Source organism: Microtus ochrogaster, chromosome 4, assembly GCF_000317375.1.
Source record: "Microtus ochrogaster isolate Prairie Vole_2 chromosome 4, MicOch1.0, whole genome shotgun sequence".
In the NCBI taxonomy this organism is placed as follows: domain Eukaryota; kingdom Metazoa; phylum Chordata; class Mammalia; order Rodentia; family Cricetidae; genus Microtus; species Microtus ochrogaster.
Window position 1 is genome coordinate 28,306,659 of NC_022011.1, and position 19,690 is coordinate 28,326,348.

The 19,690-nt window shown below is 53.4% G+C and overlaps 1 protein-coding gene across 5 annotated transcripts in view; it reads left to right on the forward strand.

Moving 5' to 3' along the window:
* Window positions 1-19,690, forward strand: part of Gse1 (Gse1 coiled-coil protein) — a 340,677-nt gene that overhangs the window by 234,198 nt on the left and 86,789 nt on the right. For 2 of the 5 annotated variants that reach the window (XM_026778664.1, XM_026778665.1), the window contains exon 1: window positions 17,503-19,169. The exons of the other annotated variants lie outside the window; for them this stretch is intronic. In XM_026778664.1, coding sequence (XP_026634465.1) covers window positions 19,133-19,169 — 37 coding nt within the window. In that variant the 5' untranslated portion in view covers window positions 17,503-19,132. Of the gene's footprint in view, window positions 1-17,502; window positions 19,170-19,690 lie in introns of those variants that run through there. 5 annotated transcript variants of the gene reach the window in all.

The following is a 19,690-nucleotide window of genomic DNA, read 5'->3' on the forward strand; positions in this document are numbered from 1 at the left end:
GCACTGCACAGCCTGCTGGTCCTCACTGCCTCGCCCGTGGTGCCCTGCACAACCTGCCTGCATGTACTCAGCCCCCTACCTTGATTGAAACCAACACTCAAAGTTGGAAATGAGAGGGCTGTCTGGAAACTCACACTGGCAGCACCTGCCCTCCCGTCATCCCCTGGCTCCTTGGTTTCCAGCTCAGCCATCTGCCCTGGCTCCTTGAAGCCCGTGGAACCATTTAAAAGGCTCCTAGCGATATTGATCAATCTCTAAAATGGATTATCCTGCCTGCCTCACAGCCTGCCTGGGTGCCCTGGGTAAGATCAGAAAGGAATTATGAGAGCCGGAGGCCGCGGGGAGCAAGGGCGTGAATGGATCCGCTCCAGAGAGGCCGTCTTATCAGAGCCCAGTGCACGCGCCATCTGGGGCGGAGGGGGCTTTGGGAATGTCGGAAAGAGGCCATCGCTGGAGGATTTGTAGCTGAGCAGGCAGGAGGGGCAGGCAGCACAGCCCAAAGCAGTGAAGAGGGCCATTTTTCCTCTGAGATTTTCCCTGGAGAAGTCAAGCCCTTGTGGAAACCCTACTAGCATCCAATCATGGGTGGCAACCCAATGAACTGCCCCACCACCACCACCCAGGACTGCAGTGCACCGAGGACCTAGGGATAAAGTGTGCTCGGTGAAATCTGAGACTCAAATGGAAAGTTCCCTTCTGAAGTCTCCTAAAGCAGCCAGGTTAGTGCACAGATCCGACATGGAGGGGATGATCACAGCCCCAGAGTGGCTCCCCTTTTTGATTTGGCTTGGTTTGGTTTGCCTTTTGAGACAGGGTCTTTACAAAGCCCTGTCTATCCCTGCACTCACTGTGTAGATAAAGCTGGTCTCAAACTCACAGAGATCCACTTCCCTCTGTCTCTCAAGTGCTGGGTTTAAAGGTGTGCACTACCAAGCCTGGCTGACTTCCTCTTTTGAGTGGAGCGTGGAAGGTTCCAGCTCTGGGTATGAGGTGTTTTGCCCGGAGGTCTCACCTCAGCCCAAAAGTTCATCCTGGGGCACTCTGCTACCCTGCCTTCTCTAACCTAGAGGGTATGATGTACCCTGGGGTCATCTCTTCCCCTCCATGCCTGGCTGAGCCACTTGGGCCTAAGTTGCTGCTGGGTTTGCTTTCACCTCCTGCTCTAGGGTAACCATGCATCCTGTCTCCATGATTATCTACTCATAGCCTGGCTAGGTCAAGCCCAGGTGGAGGACTTCAGGGCAGATGCCTGTTGGGAAGAGGGTACCAGGAGGCCATGGGAGAGCAGTAGGCACTCACACAGGGAGCGGGTGAGGCCATCATGAGGCCTCTGTGGGTGCCTAGGAGGTATAGAACAGAGACCCTGAGACCACAGTGATCATGTTTCCATGGTCTATCCTGGGGACAGTGCTGGGAACAGTAATCCATCTGCCAGTGTGACATTCATGGCCCCAACCAAGGATCCTGGTGCTAGAAAGGCAGGTGGTGGGAGCAGGGAGCCTGAGGGAGGATGTAGGGATGTCCTCATGGGGCTGCAGTTGGTCCTCATCTGTGGTAGGCCATCACTCTTGTAGAGAATGTGCCCAAGGGACATGAGAGGCTCCATGGAGGATGTGGCATCGTGTACATATGGGGTCAGGGAGGGGACCAAAGAAGGCATCCTCCTCTCCAGGATGGACATGCAGGTGCCTCAGCCTAGCCTCTGCTAATAGACAGATTTGGGGTGGCTCTACCTTTCAAAGACCAGGGATGGCTCCCATGGCCTCTCAGACAATGCTCTGTGACCTTGGCCCCCAGCCAGCCCTTTTGGCCTCCCCTACCCCTCATGGCTCCTGGTCTGGCCTGAATGTCTTTTGTGTGGTTATGTTTATTTGGTCAAGAGACTTGGAGTCTGAGGAAACAGGGTGGGGGGGCTCCCTTGTCCTCCCCTAAGACAGACCGGATGGCCCTGAGTCCCAAGACAATGGGTTCAGGGAGGGGCCAGGTGCTGGACCTAGGACAGGAAAAGGATAATGGGGGATAAACAGCCCCACCACGGAGTAGAATTTGAGCTGCAGACAATGCTTCTGATTGAATGAGGTCTTCCAACAGTGCCTGGCTTGGCATGGGGTGTGGCTGGAGTGGATGTATGTTCAGGGGGACGACAGTCAGTGGCGGGTAGTGTTTAACTCGCCCTGCGGAGACTTTAGCTTCCGATTCAAAGTCTATGCGAACGTTGTAATGTAGTTTGCACCTCGGCTTTGTGTTCCTCACAGCTCTGGAACTATGGGAAATATCACCACCCACTGATTAATATCAGTTTTTTTCCCCGTTCAATAGACAGACTCGGGGAGACAGATCTGAGGGAACACCAGCCCCTTGGGTAACACAGGTCACTCAGAGTGTTAAAACTGGGATGCGGTGGACACAGACTTTAGAGGGAAGGGGCTTCTGAGTTTAGCAGATTAGTGGAGGCTCTAGGTAGGAGACATAGATGAGGTGCTGGAATTTAAGAAGTAATTCTACACTCACACTCTGCCTTGGAGCTGTCATTGGGAGTTTAGCTGGTTAGGGAAGGTGCTAGCTAGGACGTGGGCGTGGTCGAGCCCCTCCCTAGCAGCCTCTGTTATCCAGGGTTGAGGATTCTTTGTTGTTTTATTTTGGTCTTTGAGATGTGCTCTCTCCTAGGCAAGCTGGCCTCAGACTTACTATAATACCTACGTCAACAAGGATGACCTTGAACTTCCGAAGCTCTGCCTCCTTCTCCCTGTACTAGAATGGGCACATACTACCTTGTGTGATTTTTTTTTTTCATTGGAAGCCAGGGTGTCCTTTATGCTAGGCAAGCAATCTACCAACTGAGCTATAGCTCAGCCCCAGTTTTAGTTTTCTGAGACAAGTTTTCACCCTGTAGCCCAGGATGTATGTATAACCCAGGCTGGCCTTGAACCTGTGACCATTCTGAGTGTTGTTTTAAGGGCAACTTACCTACCCCACAGGCCTGTCTCTGTTTCACTGAGCATAGCATCTTTAGAGTCCCGTCCCACCACCCTCCCGCCACAGCAGGTTGGGAGGAGGTCCATCTTTTGTTTTTCTTTCTTTGTAGTCTTCCTTTTGGGGACCATGGTACATACACTATAACAAGGCCCTGTCCCACAGGATCTCAGCCAGGGAGATCAGGCTAGACTAGGGGAGCTGAATCAGGCCTGCCTGTGCCTCTGACCATCCTGGTCTCCTGTGGTTGCCACGATGGAGATCCAGCAAGTTCAGAGCCAGGATTGCACCTTGTCAGAACAAGCCCTTTGGCCTGTTCCCTGAAGCCTCAGGGTGTCCGGGAGCAAGCCCAACCTAGGCATTTCTTCTCCTTGGCTTGGCCACAGGGTCACAGAACTGCGGGAATCTTTGTGCCAGTGAGTTGAAGGGGGAGGGGGTAAAGGTTGCCTTCTTCTCAGGCTTCCCAGAGACAAGGAGAAGAAAGCAAAACCACTGTCACCCAGGGCTTACAGAACTTACCGGCTGGGACTCTGCTGATAAGGCGGGGCGGGGTGGCTAGTGAAAGGAGAAGTGGGTGAGCCGCCCAGCTAGCTCTCTGATGGGCCCAGGCCCTGGGTCAGAGGTCACGGAGCGTTGTAGATTACCTCAGGTCTTACCCCAGGTGCATTCAGTAAGTGCCTTCTGTATTCCAGGCAGGCATTTCTTAGGGACCCGCTGTATTTCAGACTGCCATTTCTTGACCACCCGCTAGTCTAGGCCTCAGCTTGGGCTATAATCATCCAAGATGAACACTCTAAGGGCCGCTAGGAATATAATTGCAGAGGCTCTGGTAGACCAGCAGGACCACTTCTGGACTCAGCCAGGGCCTGGGGGGCTCTCAGCTCATTCCTTAGAGATGGGGCCAAAGTGCAGTAGGGCTACTGGCTCCTTTGAGCCCAAAGCAGCCTGTCCCTCCCCTGGGAACCCGCTGTGGGTCAGCCACCAGGTACAGTAGGACCTTCCTGTAGCATCAGGGACCTAGAAACTTCCACACTTCTATACTCAGCACAGAAGGGAAACTGAGGCACAGAAAGGCCACACGTGGCAGATTTGTGTGGTCCCAGACCCTCTCAAGGATAGTTACTGCCCATATATGGCTTTGAAGGCCATCTGGCGACATTTTAGCTGTGAGAAGGAGTGGTCTCCAAACCACCTGGGGGGCACTGGGACAGGGGTGAGATGTTAAGGAGGACTCTGGGGCTCACCAAGGATGGATCGGGTGCAGATGACTAGGGCGCTGACTAAGCAAAGGGACTGTATGTCACTTAAGACTGCTATTGACAGAGGAAGTCTTGGAAGGGCTCGAGGGGCAAGAGCCCCAGGAGAGTGAGAAGGGAACCAGAGACAGTGGGTGAGCCTCAAGTCTCAGGCCAGCTCAGTGGAGTAGGGGGGAGAGGCCAGCCCCACTCTCGCCCACACCAGTCCTTATGACCATGCCCAGCATCTCAAAAACATCTGGGTCCAATTCCCAGCATCCAAACCAGGTGGCTCAAGACCTGCCTGTCATTACAGCTCCAGGGAATCCAGCGCCCTCTCTGGTCTCTGCAGGCACTGCACTGGCGTGCGCATACCCACAAAGACACATGCAGAGACACAAATTTTTTAAAAAAAAATAATGAAGGAGAAAAAGAAAGCAGTAAGTGTAAAACCAGAGATTAAATGTTAAAACACAGACTGGAGTAAGGAGTGAGGGGCAGAGTTGTGGGGGGACGACTGTTTGGAATAGGTCCCAGGGAGTGTTATCCTAATCCAGACCTGGGTGGAAGAAGGAGCCCTGTGGAGAGCCAGTACAGCACTGGGGCACAAAGCAACTGGCAACGCTAGCATAGGTGGAACGCGGGAGCCAGGCCTCAGTAGGAACACAGGCTCCTGAGACCAGGTTTCCTGGTTGTTGTGGAACATGTCACCAACCTTCTAGGTGGCCACTCTCCTGAGCTCCCAGCCTCCCTCATATGTAGCTGTACTGAGAGCAGATGACCCAGGCCTAAAGGGGAAGGCGAAAGAAGGCACAGTGATCGTTCTGCTCTGTTGCAGATACACTCTGGAGCCTTCTGTGGCCACTTGGCTGGGTCATGGGCAACGGAGGTTCTCCTGATTCTATGTGCACGAGTGCTTTGTCTGAATTGTGTGTCCGTGCTGTGCCTGGTGCCTGAGGAAGCCAGAAGAGGGCATCTGGGTCCCCTGGAACTTACAGGTGGTTGTCAGTTGCTATGTGGGTGCTGGGAGTTGAACCCAGGTCCTCTGGAAGAACAGCCACTGCTCTTAACTGCTGAGCCATCTCTCCAGCCCAGATAATTGGATTTTTGTTATCAAAGCTTTGCCACTAGTGGGAGAGGGGAGGAAGAGGAGAGGAATAAGAAGAGGAAAAGCAGGCAAGCTTTCTTTGAGGCCTGCCTGGGGCCTGTTGTCTGTCAGGTTTATTGTTCAGGACGATGTGGCAACTTGGTAGGAGTCTAGAAGCAGGGTGTACAGAAGTCACGCACAATCCCAGCAGCCTCTTGTCTCTCAGTGGAGGCTTGCCTCCTATCAGGCCCCATGCCCTTTCCTTTTTAAAACCTGACTGCAGACTGGGCACTGGTAGCGTACACCTTTAATCCCAGCCCTCAGAAGACAGAGGCAGGCAGATCTCTGTGAGTTCGAGGCTAGCCTGGTCTACAGAGTGAGTTTCAGGACAGCCAGGACTGTTTCACAGAAAAACTCTGAATTGAAAAAAAAAAAAGAAAAACAAACAAATAAGCTGACTGCAGCTGGGGGCCTGGCCAGGGCAAGCATCTTGGCTGAAGGTATTTTAGAGAGACCTGGGTAGATGGCTTGGTTTGGGTACCACCATCTTTTTCTTTTCCTTCCTTCCTTCCTTCCTTCTTTCCTTCTTTCTTCCTTTCTTTATTTTGGTTTTTTGAGACAGGGTTTTTCTGTGTAGCCCTGGCTGTCTTGGAACTCACAGATCCACCTTCCTCTGCCTCCTGAGTGCCGGGATTCTGGTGCCAGTGAGGACACAGTGGCAGGAGTAGGAAGAGGGGTCAGGAAGAGCACACCTGCTCTCCAGGAGGCTGTGCAGGCTCAGAGCCCCACATGGTGACTCACGGCCATCTGTAACTCCAGCCCTCAAAGCTCTACCGCACAGAGGCAGGCTATGGCCCTCCCCGCCATTCTCTGGACGTGGAGGAAGACAATGCCATTTCCTTCCCTAGTGTAATGTCCCTCTTGCCCTTGGGGCCTGTGATTTCCCATCTCCCACTTGCTCCTTTCCAGCCCCCAAGTCTCCATGTCCTTTCACTGAAGTAGGTAAGGCCCCCCCCCCCAAGTCCACCATCTTGGCCAGCATGACACACCACACACACCTGGTGCTTAGATCCAGCGGACTGGGCCCAGCTCCCGACTCCCCCATGAATCCCCTCTCAGCCCCGCCCACTCCTGTAAGGGGCTTAATGAAGGAGTGCCTGGTTTATTTATGTACCGACCTCGCCTAATTGGCGTGTTTGTCTTTCCGCATTATTCCCAGCTGGACAGAGCAGTTTGAACAACAAATGCAAAAAAGGCTGGATTTCTGTGGCAGCATCTTGTTTTTGCAAACTTGTCTGCTGTCCCCGCTATTAGCCACGTGCGCGTTCCCCGGCTCCAGCCATATGCAGTAAGCACTTAATTGTGGGTGCAGTTAGTCGAGGCGGGCACTCTCCGCAGATTTCAGGGGTGAAGAAACCTAATTATACCTGCAATTGAGTGCTTTAGCGGGGACAAACATGCCTGTTCAGCTAATTGCAGGCACCAAAATTGCCCCCACAGAAAGAGTTCCTGGCAGAGGCTTTGAGCAAGAGGCCACGAGGCCTAATAAAGCCTGAGAGCTGAAATTATAGCGGCAGGGGGGGCTCGCTTTGGCCTGAAGGATAAGGCTTTCCGCCTCAGCCTGAGTGCTGTATTTCTCCGTGGTGCAGGCCATTTCCAGGCCTCGGATGGTTTTTCATTATGTCTTGTCTCTGCACAGAGTGTCATAGGGGATGGATAAGCTGCAGTCTGTGAGCCACACTCCCCTCTCTGCTAACTGCCTTGGGCAACTAACGGGACTCATCACCCTGGCCCCTCAGAGAGCTAGCTCTAGACCTGCTTTGGCTGACTGCTGTTGACGCTCAGTCCTAAATATGACACTTGATTTTACAGCCAGGTTGTCTGACCATGTGGCCGGTGTATTTGAGGAACTTTTTATTATTATTATTATTACTACTTTTTATTTCATGAGCATTAGTGTTTTGCCTGCATGTCTGTGTGAGGGCGTCAGATCCCCTGGAACTCGAATTACAGACAGCTGTGAGCTGTCTAGGGCGCTAGGAATTGAACCTGGATCCTCTGGAAGAGCAGCCAGTGCTCTTAACCACTAAGCCATCTCTCCAGGCCCTGAGGAACATTTTAAAATTTTATTTATTTATTTGTTTATTATATGTGACACTGGGTGTATGTGTGTGTGTATAGGTCAGAGGACAACTTGTGTGAGCTAGAAGGTTCCCACCTTCCACCATGTGTTGTCTGGGGACTGAATTCAAGTTGTCCGGCTTGGATACAGCTTTCTTTACCCATGCCTGAGCCGTCTAACCAGCCGCTGTTTGAGGAACCTTGGTATGTGTCTGTGTGTATATTTATGCTTGTATATATGAGGTCAGAGGTCAGCCTTGAGTGTCATTTGAAGAATTTTTTTTCAAAAGATTTTTATTTTTATTTCTTACAGTTTTGGTTTTTCAAGACAGAGGGTTTCTCTGTGTAGCACTGACTGTCCTAGAACTTGCTAGTAGACCAAGCTGGCCTTGAATTTAGAGTTTAGCCTGCCTCTGCCTCCTGAGAGCTGGGATTAAAGGTGTATGCCACCACTGCCTGGCAATTTTTTTTTTTAATGGTTTTTCGAGACAGGGTTTCTCTGTAGCTTTGGAGCCTGTCCTAGAACTTGCTCTGGCCTCGAACTCACAAAGATCCGCTTGCCTCTGCCTCCTGAGTGCTGGGATTAAAGGCATGCACCACCACCTCCCAGCTGAGGCAATTTTTTAAAAAAGATGTCTAGTTAGGCCTGGTGGTACACACCTTTAATCCCAGCACTCAGAGACAGATGTAGGTGGATCTCTGTGAGTCCCAGGACAGCCTAATCTACAGAGTGAGTTTTAGACAGCCAAAGCTACATAGTAAGAACCTGTCTCAAACAAATAAATTACGTGTGCATCTGTATGATGTAGGTATGTGCACATGAGTGCAGTACCCTCGGAAACCAGAAGAGGGCATCAGATCCCTTGGAGCTGGAGTTACACAGTTGTGAGCCACCCACCCTGGGTGCTAGGAACTGAACTCAGGTCCTCCGGAAGAGCAGTAGGAACTCTTAGCTGCTGAGCTATCCCTCCAGCCCCTGAAAAAAAATTTTTTAAACAATTCAAAGCACAGGACACAGGGCCTTTTTTTTTATTATTATTAATTTTTAAGTTACATGCATCATTTTCCTATTTATTTGGGTTTGTTTGAGACAGGGTCTCATTCAGGCTGGCATGGAACTCACTGTGTAACCAAACATAATCTCCAACTTGCAGTGATCCTCTGTCCAGCCTCCCAAGCCCTGGGACTACAGGTGTACACCCCCAACACCATGCTTCTTCTTCTTCTTCTTCTTTTTTTTCTATTTTCTCCCAACAGGGTCCTACATAGGCTATCCTTGAACTTAGTAGCTGAGGATGATCTTGAGCTCCTGATTACCACCCCCAACTCCCAAGTCCTGGCATTACAGGTATGCACCCCTGCAACCTGTTTGTGTAGTAGGGAATGGAACTCAGGGCTTCAGGAGTGCCAGGCCAGCACTCTGTTGACTGGGCTAGCTCACCGGCCTTTCTAACCTGCTACGCTGTTGTTGAGGCAAGGTCTTCCTATGCAGTCCAGGTTTCAGGGTCTGCTCAGTAACTCCCCCACCGGCTGACTTCTGCTTCTGCTTTCTAACACTTCTGAGCGAACAGGGCTGGGCCAGGGTGCAGGAAGTGGAAAAGCCACCCTCTCGGGTCTACAGGCAAAGGAGAAGCAAGCAGCACAGGGCAGCCTTTTCTTCGGAAGCCGGGTCTGGTTCTTAAATGCCAAGATAAGCAGATGGCATGTCTGTGTGTCTGAAGCCTGGACGTGCCAAGCTGGAAAGCCCTCTGATCATTTGGTTGAAGTGACCTACAGAAGATACAGAAAGCACAAGAAGGCCAGAGCCACAGTCTCTGGGGTGGGGCAAGAAGGCTGCTGGAGCCTGGCTTCCTCCCCTCAGCCCATCTGCTCCTTGGCATCCAGCTGTGTCCTACACCTGGTGGGGAACAGAGGCAATTCTGGGATACTTCACCCAGGAGCCCTGGATATGGACTTGGGACAAGCGTCCAGGCCAGAATCGGAGCCTGGCTGGCTTTGCCTCTTTATCTAGTGAGACTGAGTCTCATGGTCCAATGTCTGGCCTGGATAGGGCTTTTTCTGGTGGCTGGGCACTCAGGAGCTGGCCTCCTCCTGTGAAGTTTCCCACCAGAAACCACCGATTTTATCCAAATGGGAAGAATTGGTTGCATTGGAGGACTGAGCCCCCAGTTTGGTACCTCCAGGGGTAGAGGAGGCCAAGTGCTCTCTGAGGTCGGTAACCGGAGGTGAATTAGGCCTTAAGTGATTCCAGTTCCTATCTGGGACTTAAGGAAGCGATTCTCAACCTGCAGCTGTGTTCTCCAAGGGGGTCCTGCCAGGGGACACATTGACTGTCACAACTGAGGCTGTCGCTTGACATCTGAGAGTCCTACAGTGCCCGAGGCAGAATGCAAGGGCTGTCCCAGGAGACATCCCAGGCTAGGGAAATCTCCAGGACCCTTGTATTCGTTCAGGCCCAGGAGGGCCAGCCCAGGATAGACAGGCCCTGTGGCCACTGACAAGCTAGAGAGTTGACAAGGTGACTCGGTGGCTTTGGTTTTGAGGTGTGGAGGGGCTGTGTGCCTGACTTTCTTTTCCTGCCCCGCATTATGAGAAGCAAGGCCTAGTAGGAGCCAGCCTGTAGGAACCATGCCTTGGAGACCAGAGAACTGTGTGGTATGCATCACTGCTGGCCTGTGTGAGTGACAGGCCTCTCCCATTGAACAGCCACAGACTGGTGATAGAGAGACCCTCAAGTGAACCTAGTAGGTTGACCTAGGGTAGAGGCAGAGCGAAAGGACAAAAAGCCAGGACAGAGGAGGCTGTCTACCTGTGCCCTTTGCAGGTTACCTGTTGGGGCTCCAACAGCTCCTTTCTAGGCTATGTTGAAGCACAATATTATCTGACCAGAGCTGTGAGGTCTCGATGTGGCCAGGAAGTCCAAGATGTGAGACAGCAGAGGGCCACTTCCAAAGATAAGCCCTGTGGCTGGCCAGTCCCCATGGAGCACCATGGGGATTGGGCCCTTTGCCCAGACTTTTGGCGACTTCCTGAAAGCCCAGGCCATAGATGGGAAGTTAGACTCAGCTCCACAGGGTGGTGGAGGGGAGCAGTGGATCCCTTCCCCCTTCCTCACAGATGTTGCTTCTCCTTTTGTGGATTTTCTTTTTAATTGGTTCAGTGATTCGAGTATTTATTCATTGATTGTATAGTACTAGGGATTGAATCCAGGGCTTTGTACAAGCTAAACAAGTGTTAACCACTGAGCTGTGTCCTCGGCCCTCTTTTTACTGTTTTTTTTTTTATTATTTGTTTTTGTTTGTTTTGTTTTGAGACAGGGTTTCTCTGTAGCTTTGGAGCTTGTAGACTAGGCTGGCCTTGAACTCACAGAGATACACCTGTCTCTGTCTCCACCTCCCCAGTGCTGGGATTAAAGGCATGCACCACCACTTCCCGGCCTTCTTTTTACTTTTTATTTTTACTTTTTATTGTGAGACAGAACTTCACTAAGTTTCCTCAGCTCACTCTGAAGCCCAATCCAATCTGCTTCACCCTCCCAAGTGGTAGGATTAAAGGGCCTGAGGCACCAAGAAGTCCAGCTTGGATAGTGCTACATTTAAACGGGGTTCTATGGCTGGAGAATTGGCTCAGAGGTTAAGAGCACTTTCAGCTCTTGCATAAGACCGAGGTCAAGTTTCCAGCACCTCACAACTGCCTGTAACTCTAGTTCAGGGGATTCAGTGCCCTCTTCTGGCCACTAAGGGCATTGCATACACCTGTTGCGCATACATGCAAACATTCATACATAAAAACAAACAAAAAAGTGAAACATATATGGCTGTTTGTTTGTTTGTTTGTTTTTGAGACAGAATGGCTCTGGCTGGCCTGGAACTCACTCTGTAGACCAGACTGACCTCAAACTCAGAGATCCACCTGCCTCTGTCTCCTGAGTGCTGGGATTAAAGGCATATGCCACCACTATCTGGCAATAACTGTCTTCTGCTGGTTTGTTTGTTTTTACAGAGGCTTTAAAAGGGGTTTGGAGCTGCGGGTGTGGCTTAATTGTTAGAGTGTTTACCTGTCCTGCACAAAGGCTGGGTACCATCTCTAGCACTTCATAAACCAAGTATACAGCTGTCATCCTATCCTGAGAGGCTCTGTCTCAAAAAAAGAAGAAAGGCAGGCAAACCTCTCTGAGTTAAAGACCATCTAGGACTACATAGTAAGACCCTTTCTCAAAACAAAAATAACAACAAATAAAAACAAGACAAGGGGCTGGAAAGATGGCTCAGTGGTTAAGAGCACAGGCTGCTCCTCTAGAGGACCTGAGTTCAATTCCCAACATACCCACACGGCAGCTCACTCCTGTCTGTAACTCCAGCTCCAGGAGTTCCAATGCCTTCACACAAATACACGTGCAGGCAAAACACCAGTGTGTGCATGCAATAAAAAATAAATGATTTTTTAAAAAAAGACAACAACAAAGAAAAGATTTTTATCTAGATGTGGTGGCTGTCCTGGAGGTCTTACCAGAAGGATTCAAGGTTGGCCCAAAATACAAGGCAAAATCTTGACTCAAGAAGTTTTGGGGGAAAATCTTGTTTCTGGTTCCAAGATCAAAGAGGAAGTCAAGGCCGAAACAGAGCCAACTAACAAGAAGAGTCCAGGGGCCTGACCTCGCACTGCAAAAATGAAACGGTTCAGTCAATAAAAATCAAATAGGGCTGGCAAGCTGGCTCAGCAGGCAGAGTGCTCGCTGCTAGTTCTGATGTCCTGAGTTAGATCCCCAGGACCCACACTGTAGAAGGAGAGAACCAACCCTGGCAAACTGCCCTCTGACCTCCACACACATGCCATGGCATGCACATATACACACAGATAAATACCTTAAACCTCAAATGCGCTTCTGGGAGAGGAAGAGGCCCTACCTGGCTGGCTGTCACTCTGTGTAGGGTCTAATCTGTGGATTTCCTTTTCTGGACTTGGTGACTTGGGGCCATTTGACTTCTCTGGCTTTAGCATCTCGTGGGAGGGATGGGGAGACTGAAGACAGACAGGTTTACTCTTCTGGCAGTGATGAGTCTGTCTTCTTAGAGCTAAAGTATGTGACCCGGAGCTGGGAAAGGAGCAGGGGACAGCTGGGCTGTGCCGGAGACACTGTCAGAGTCATCCTGAAGGCCTCACTTGGGGGACACTTGTTACCTGACAGTAAGCATGTGTCTGTGTGATGGACAGCTGAGAAGGGGTGGGGCAGGGGCCTTTGCTATGGACACTGTGGAAGAGCTGATGGGGGTGCTGCTATCTTCAGTAGTGGGTTCAAGCCCATGCACCCCCAGAAAGAGCAAGCACAGGCTCACGTGGGACATCTCTCCTACCCAGGCCTGACATGGCAAGCCAGGCTTTCCATCTCCTTCTCTTGCCTTGAACTAGGTCCCACAATTTGGGGAGGTTAGAAGGAAAGGTGTCCTGGACCTAACGGAGCCTCCAGGAACCAGAGCCTGTGCTCCTGGGTGGAGTCTCAGGAAGGCGATCTGTCTCTGAGGCAGATGGCCAAGCTGATGGCCTTGGGCCATGCCTGTTCCCAAAACCCACTAGACATGTGTGTCACCATTTGAAACCAGGAAGGTAGCCATGATGCTAGAAAGCCTCAGGTCCCATGGGGTTATTGGTTTCTGGGGGCCAGGCTGCTGTAGGATTCCTGACACTCCCCGCCCAGGACCTGATACAAGCCAGCTGACCTGAGCCTCTCTGGGGGCAGGCTAACAGGAGCAAATTACTGTTACAGAGGGGACCAGAGAGATGAAGCCCCTGGAGCTATGGTAATGAATCACCACAAACCGAGTGACCTCTGTGAAGCCAGAGACTTTCTGACTGTCCAGTGGCTGAAGTCAGGTCAGAGTCACCGGCTCTGCTCCCTCTGGAGGCTGCAGGAGGCGCTTCAACTTCTCCAGTGCCTGGGGCTGCAGCTTTCAATAGCTGTGGCTCCATCACTCCTGCTTCTGTCTCTGGCCTCACATGCCTTCTCTCCTGATTCGCCCTATTTATACTCTCCTCTTTTTGGTGTTCGGTGATTGTGTGTGTGTGTCGGGGTGTGTGTTTGTGTGTCGGGGTGTGTGTGTGTTGTATGTTTGGTAAAAGTCTCAGTATGTAGCCCTGGAAGAGTCTATGGTTCGGACCAGGCTAGTCTCAATCTGCAGTGATCTTCCTGCCTCTGCCTCCAGTGTTGGGATGGCCCAAGCCCAGCTCCTCCCCTTTCCAAGTCTTGCCAGTTTCTGTAGTCAGCTGGGTGTTCCTTTCTTCTTTCTGCTTTAGTTTCCCAAATGGTAGGATTACAGGTGTTTCACCTCACCTGGCCCTCTCCATGGGTCACCCCAGTACTCAGGAAGGATCCTAAACTTCATCAAACCTGCTCAGACTTCTTTGGAAGCAGGTCGCAGGCCCGGGTACCTGGCCAGGTCTTTGGCAGGCCACCATTTAACCCACTGCACAGAGCAGGACCAGGCTTGGACCCCAGAATTTTTGTGAGACCCCCAAGATGGGCAACACCTGGTCAGGGGAGAAGGTGTGAAAACAGACACCGCTCACAAAGAAGGAAACAATCCCAAACACACAGCTGTCACAGCCAGCTGTGAGCACAGACCTTTCTCTCACAATCTTGGACTTACTTATCTCAAGGGCTTGCTGTCACCTGAGGACCAGAGCCTGAGGGAGAAACCGGTGTCACCAGTCCCTTTGTGCCCTTGGGCAGCTGACCTCACACCTGCAGTGCTTAGCATTAAGCATTGCAAAGTCACAAGAGGATGTGTCTGTCTGGTGGGGGTGGGCAAGTCCCCCAAATGCTGACAAAGCCACTGAAGAGCAGGGGGGACAGAGCTGAACCTACCGAGACTGTCTTTCACTGCTGGTGGTGTCTCCATTGTTCCATAGCCTGGGGAGTCACAGCTGTCTGTGGAGTCCCCGAGGAGGCCAGGTGCTGGAAGCACCCACATCCGGTCTTCTCCTGGCATGTATGAGTGATCCACCCCAACTTTCAGATGAGGAGACAGGGCACACAGGGTTTAGACACAGGCCTCCAAGGCTCAGACCCTAGTTCTAGCCATCTACCAGCTCTGAGTCGTTGAAGATGGCCCAAAGGATTCGCTGGATCACCTATGAAGAGCAGTCAGAGCAGCGCCTGGCCCAGTCTGAGCTCCTAGGAAGTGCCTGCTGCCTCACTGCCATGCTAAGGGGGACAGGTGGGCATCTGGAGGATCCAGCATGTCCTAGGAACCATGCAGCCTTGGTACTCCAGGCTCCGCTCTTTCCTAGAGTCTATGGCATGAGGGCTCCTTCTGTGCACCTCCTCAGGAAGGCAAGCTGGCCTCCTGGCCTGGGGGGCATGGCACATGATGGGTGATGGGCACAGCTGGCAGGGAGCTGCCTGCCTTAGCATGTGGGAGAGTCTATTTTTACTGTGTTTCAGCTGACTGGGACTGGCTGGGCTGTATCTGAGCCCTTGCAAGAGTAGCCCTGCTAGAGTGTGGGGGCCCCTCTGTGTTGAAGGGGCAGCTAGCGTGGGTGCTGCACCTTCAGAATGGGGACCTCCTGGTTTCATGCATTTCCTCAGGGTGGCCTGGACCCCTACCTTCTTTCCTATTGACAAATGGGGGGTGATGTCAGCACCTCTCTTCCTGATCTTGGGTGGTTTTCAGGGTGGTGTCTCTCTGGAGCTAAGGAAGAATGGCCTGTGGTGTCCCTGCCTCTCAAAAGGCCCAGAGGAAGGATGGTTTCTGGGTGGTCCAGCCTCTCCATTGCTGCCTCTTCTTCAACCCCTCCACACATTAAAAAGAGAGGGGATACTGGCTCAGCAGACTCCGGGAGAAGAGAGGGACAGAGATAGTCAAGGACCACCTTTCCTTGCACAGAAACCTTCTGGGGTAAACCCAGGGAGGCAACAGCCTTATCCAGACACCCACAGCTGGTGATGGTGTGCCCACATGGTTTGTGGTGGGAGCACTGGGCTCGTGTCCCATCTGAAGGAGGCCACAGACATGCCTGATGGAGGGCTGGCTCCCCTGGGATATGAATGGCTGTAGTGATGGGGTCCACCCACCACAGCAAAGCCTCAGGGGCCAGTGGGAAAGAGAAAGTGCAGCCAGCTACCCTGTTCAGCCACATTAGTCAAACAACCCAACCATTCAAAGACAGCCAGCACTGAGCTGGCTGCTAGGGGCGGGAGGGGGCTTTGTATTCCTGGCTGTTTGGGCACCAGCTTTTGTGGGGGCTGTGGGATGACCACTCTCCCCCAGCAGAGTGCATAGTGTTCCACCCTCCAGAAGTTCCTATCACTAACCTACTTTGAGCTTCCAGGCTCGGGCAAAGGAGCCAGGCTATCAGTAACAGCACACAGCTAGCCTCCTTCCCCAGGGTGCGGCTCTAAGCAATTAGGGCTTGGCCCGCACGGTCTCGATAATTGGATGCAGGCACTGGAATTCTTATTAGGAGAGAGGTTTGTCTTTGAGGAGGCACAGTGATACAGGGATGTTAGGTGCAGCTGGCCCACCACAGTGGGGCTCCTCTGTGCCTGGCCTCCCCTGCCCCCTATGGGTCCCCACTGGCCCGAGGAACTGGCACATAAGCCGGGCAGTTTGGACTCCAGTCTGGACAGCTCTTTCTCCACAGGTGGCTCCAAGAAGGATGGCTCCTTTCAGAATGACTTCCTCTACTTTTAGCAGGGAAAGGAGGGGGGTGCCCAGCCTATTGGGGGAGCATCCTCCCTCTGTACCCTGCCTGTGATTGGCCCATAATTACAGGTTTATTGCCTGTATAGCTATTGTGTAATGACATGTTTGCAAATTAATTTTTATGGCTCCTGCCATTAGCATATACAGTGGAGGAAGGTTTCGTATTAATTACTACTGTTGTTCCCGTAATCCCGGAGAATTAAAAACCAATAAAAGAGTGACAACACAAACTGATAGTTTAGGGTCTTTAAAAAATAGGCTTTATTTTTCCCCCTAAGTACTTTTGAGAGGTCAGGGCGGGCTGTATGTGTGTAGGGGGCATCTGGTCCCTCTTCTACCATCCGGAGCTCCCTGAATCGTGCAGACAGGTGATGGAGGTGGTGGCCCTAGACACTCTCCAGCCCCGCCTGTGTGTCCTCTCCTTACAGGCAGCCCCCCTCCGCCCCCCGCCCCCGAAAACAAAGGGCTGCAGCCTAGGGCTCCGGCTTGACCTCTGGGGTCACGTGGGGCACAGCGGTCAGAGGCCCACTGCAGCGCCCTCCTCGGGGCCGCAGAGGTCGTGCAGCCAGAGTCGGAAGGCACACTGGGTCCCCACCTCCCTCAAAGTGCCCTCTAGAAATCTCCTTTGGTGTCCGGTATTCTGGAAGTTTGGCTGTCATCTGAAGCCACCGAGTTTATTAGGATCTTGGGGACACTGGTTGGAGACCCGTGATGGGTGCCGAGATCAGAGAGCCGTGGCAGAAACCCCCGCCTGGCACGACCATGCGCCTGCTGTGCGTACCTGCGGGCTAGGACTTGAGGATCTGGGGTCAAAAGGTGACCTTTAGTGTCACCGAGTTAGGATCCCAGTCAGTTGCGCCACTGCGGTGGGGGAGAGCTTCAGTAAAAGGACTTGAAAAACAAATGGTCGCATCTTGATACTTGCTTTGCCGCGTGCGTTTAGTAGAAGGGGCTGGTGTGTGGGTAAATGGATGCTGTCTCTTTAAAATCGCTGGGCTGGACAATGAGCGCACAGGATGTGGTTTGGCGGCAGGGTTTTTTCCCCTTCGATTTGGGGAATTATCACTTGGGGCCTTCTTGAGCTGGTGTGAACGCACGGCGGCTGGGGAGGGGAGATACAGGCGCCACACTCACGCTCAGTGCAGTCGGTCGTTTGCTTAAACCAAATTAGCCGGGCTCTCGTTACTATGGTGCAGCCGGGGCTTGCAGAGTCCCAGTAATAGCATTTATTAGGTCTGTTTGCCTGGAAGCATGCCTTCCCGGATCTGATAATGCCCGGGTGCAGGAGAGTGTGGGAGATGGTATCAAGCATTTGATTACACTTGCAACAGGGATTTTTTAAGGGGTAGGGCGTGGGGGGGGGGAGGAAAGGAAAGAGAGGCCAACCGCCGTCCCTAGCTCTCCCGGGCGCGGTCTCCACAGCCCCCAGCGGGCTGCACAAAGGGCGGCCCCGGCCTCCCCGGGGCACGGTCGTGTGGGGGGGGGGTCGTGCTCCCGGCTCCCGCAGCTGTCAGACGTGGGTGGGGAGGAGCGAGGGCGGGCCGGCGGCCAGAGCGCGGAGTTGGGCAGCCAGAGGGGGGCCCCGCGGCGCCCGCAGCCGCCCACTGTTTGCAAACGGCCCGCTCCCGGACAGAGGGGAGAATCGCGCAATCCGAAGCGGGAGCATCCGCTGCTGGCCCTCGGCGGCGGGTCTGGTCTGTAAGGCTCTGCGGCCGCGCACGGGCAGGTCGCAAGTGGGACTCTTCGTCACCGCGGCGCGCAGCCGGGAGCTCCGGGAGGACGCAGCGCAGACGGAAGGAGCCGCCCGCCGCTGCGCCCCTTCCCTTTCGCTTTCATTAGGAGAGACAAATCTGCTGTCAGGCAGCCAGCTTTCCAATTTACCGATAATGATTCTTGCATGAAAATTGATCGAGGGGCTCTCCACCGCCGCGCGCTCTTGCCTCCCGCTCTCCTGCTCCTGCCGGCTGCGCCCCCGCGAGTTCCTCCTCCTCCTCTCCCTCCTCCCCACCCCCTCCGTCTGAGTCAGTGGTGGGACGTCGGGCGGGGAGATAACCAAAAAGGGGGGGTGCTGGTGGCGAGGGGGGAGGGGAGCCTGCCCTCGCTAGCGTCCCTAGCCTAAGACTTGTTTGTCGCCGCCGCCTCTCCTATTGACTAGGCGAAATCTGCCCCTCGGTACTTCTAGGCTGTTTGGGTATTAATTTTCTCCACCCCCAGCACCCCTGCCGAGCGCCCCCCTCCTCCTCTCTGCACCCCGCCCCTCCTCACCCAGTAGCTAAGGGGAAACGAAAACAAAGCCGATTTCTCCTTGGCAACCAGATGCCCCCTCCCGCCGCCCCCCTTCCTTTTCCCTTCTGGTTCTGAACGTGAAACCCTGTTGGAAACAGGTCTCTTGACCCTCGCCCTTGACATTCAAATGGCTGAATGGAGGCGAGATCGCTGTTCGCACGTCTTAGGGGGTGCTTTTTTTCTCTTCCTTTTCCTCTCTCTCTCTCCTGTCTCTTTTTCTTTCCAATGAGTAATCCCTGAAGACCTTAACCCCCCAATTTCATCACCCTCACCGCCCCCCCCCTTTATTTTTCTCTCTCCTCTTCTGCTCTCCCGCCCTCTTCCCTCCACCAGCTCCCCCTCCTTTTTTTTTTTTTTAATTTGCATCTCAAGTCCAAAAGGCAGAAAATACACACGCGGCGAAGACGCCGGTCCGCTGTGGAGGCTCCGGCCCTTCCTTGGTCAATTACCTCACTGTGGATCTGCTCGGGCCGAGGTGACAGAACCTGCCCGGGCGCTGGACTGAGAGACAGCCTTTGATCTTCTTGGAGAGGGGAAAGGAAAGAACACACAAACTGGTTTCTACCCCCAGCGCTCGGGGGATTGCACCTTTGCCTTTATTTTATTGTTTTGGACATTTTTGAGTGCTGTGGCTTGGACGCTGGTTTTGTTTCATTGCTGGGCTTGAATTTTTTTCCTCATTTCCTTCTTCGTCCCTCTCTGGCCACTATGGAATTCTAACCTGAGCCATGTTTGGACTGAAGCCGCCTCTCTATTACTTACCAGGTAAGCGAGTGGTGCGCCGGGTCCTCGGGTCTCCAGGCCTGGGCGCGTAGGGGCGCACAGGGGCGCGCGGCTCGGCTGCCCGCTCGGTGCGCGCTGCCGCGTGGGGCGCCCGGCCCGGTGCGCGTCTCGCTCCTTTTGTCTGCGCGGAGCCGGCGGCGCTGAACCCAGGGCGCGATCGCGCGGGTGTGAAGTTACTTTCCCGCGGGCGGCGACCTGGGGGGCCCCCCTGGCCCTGCCGCCCCCTCCCGATTCCCTGGAAGGTTTTGTTGTGCGAGGCCGGGAGGGGCCGCGGCCGCAGCGCGCGCGGCTTCCTGTTTCCTGAGCCTCGGTGCGCGCTGACAGCCGCTGCCCTGCAACTTTCAGTTTCGGGGGCCACCGCGGGAGAGCTGGGGAGCCCCTCCACCCTTAAGATACTTGCACGCGGGCGCGAGGGAAGCAGGAGAGCCCAGGGCGAGCAGGCGGGCGTGGGAACCCGGCCCTCCGGGTGTCTTCCCCCTCGGGTACCCCCGGGTCCGACTCCA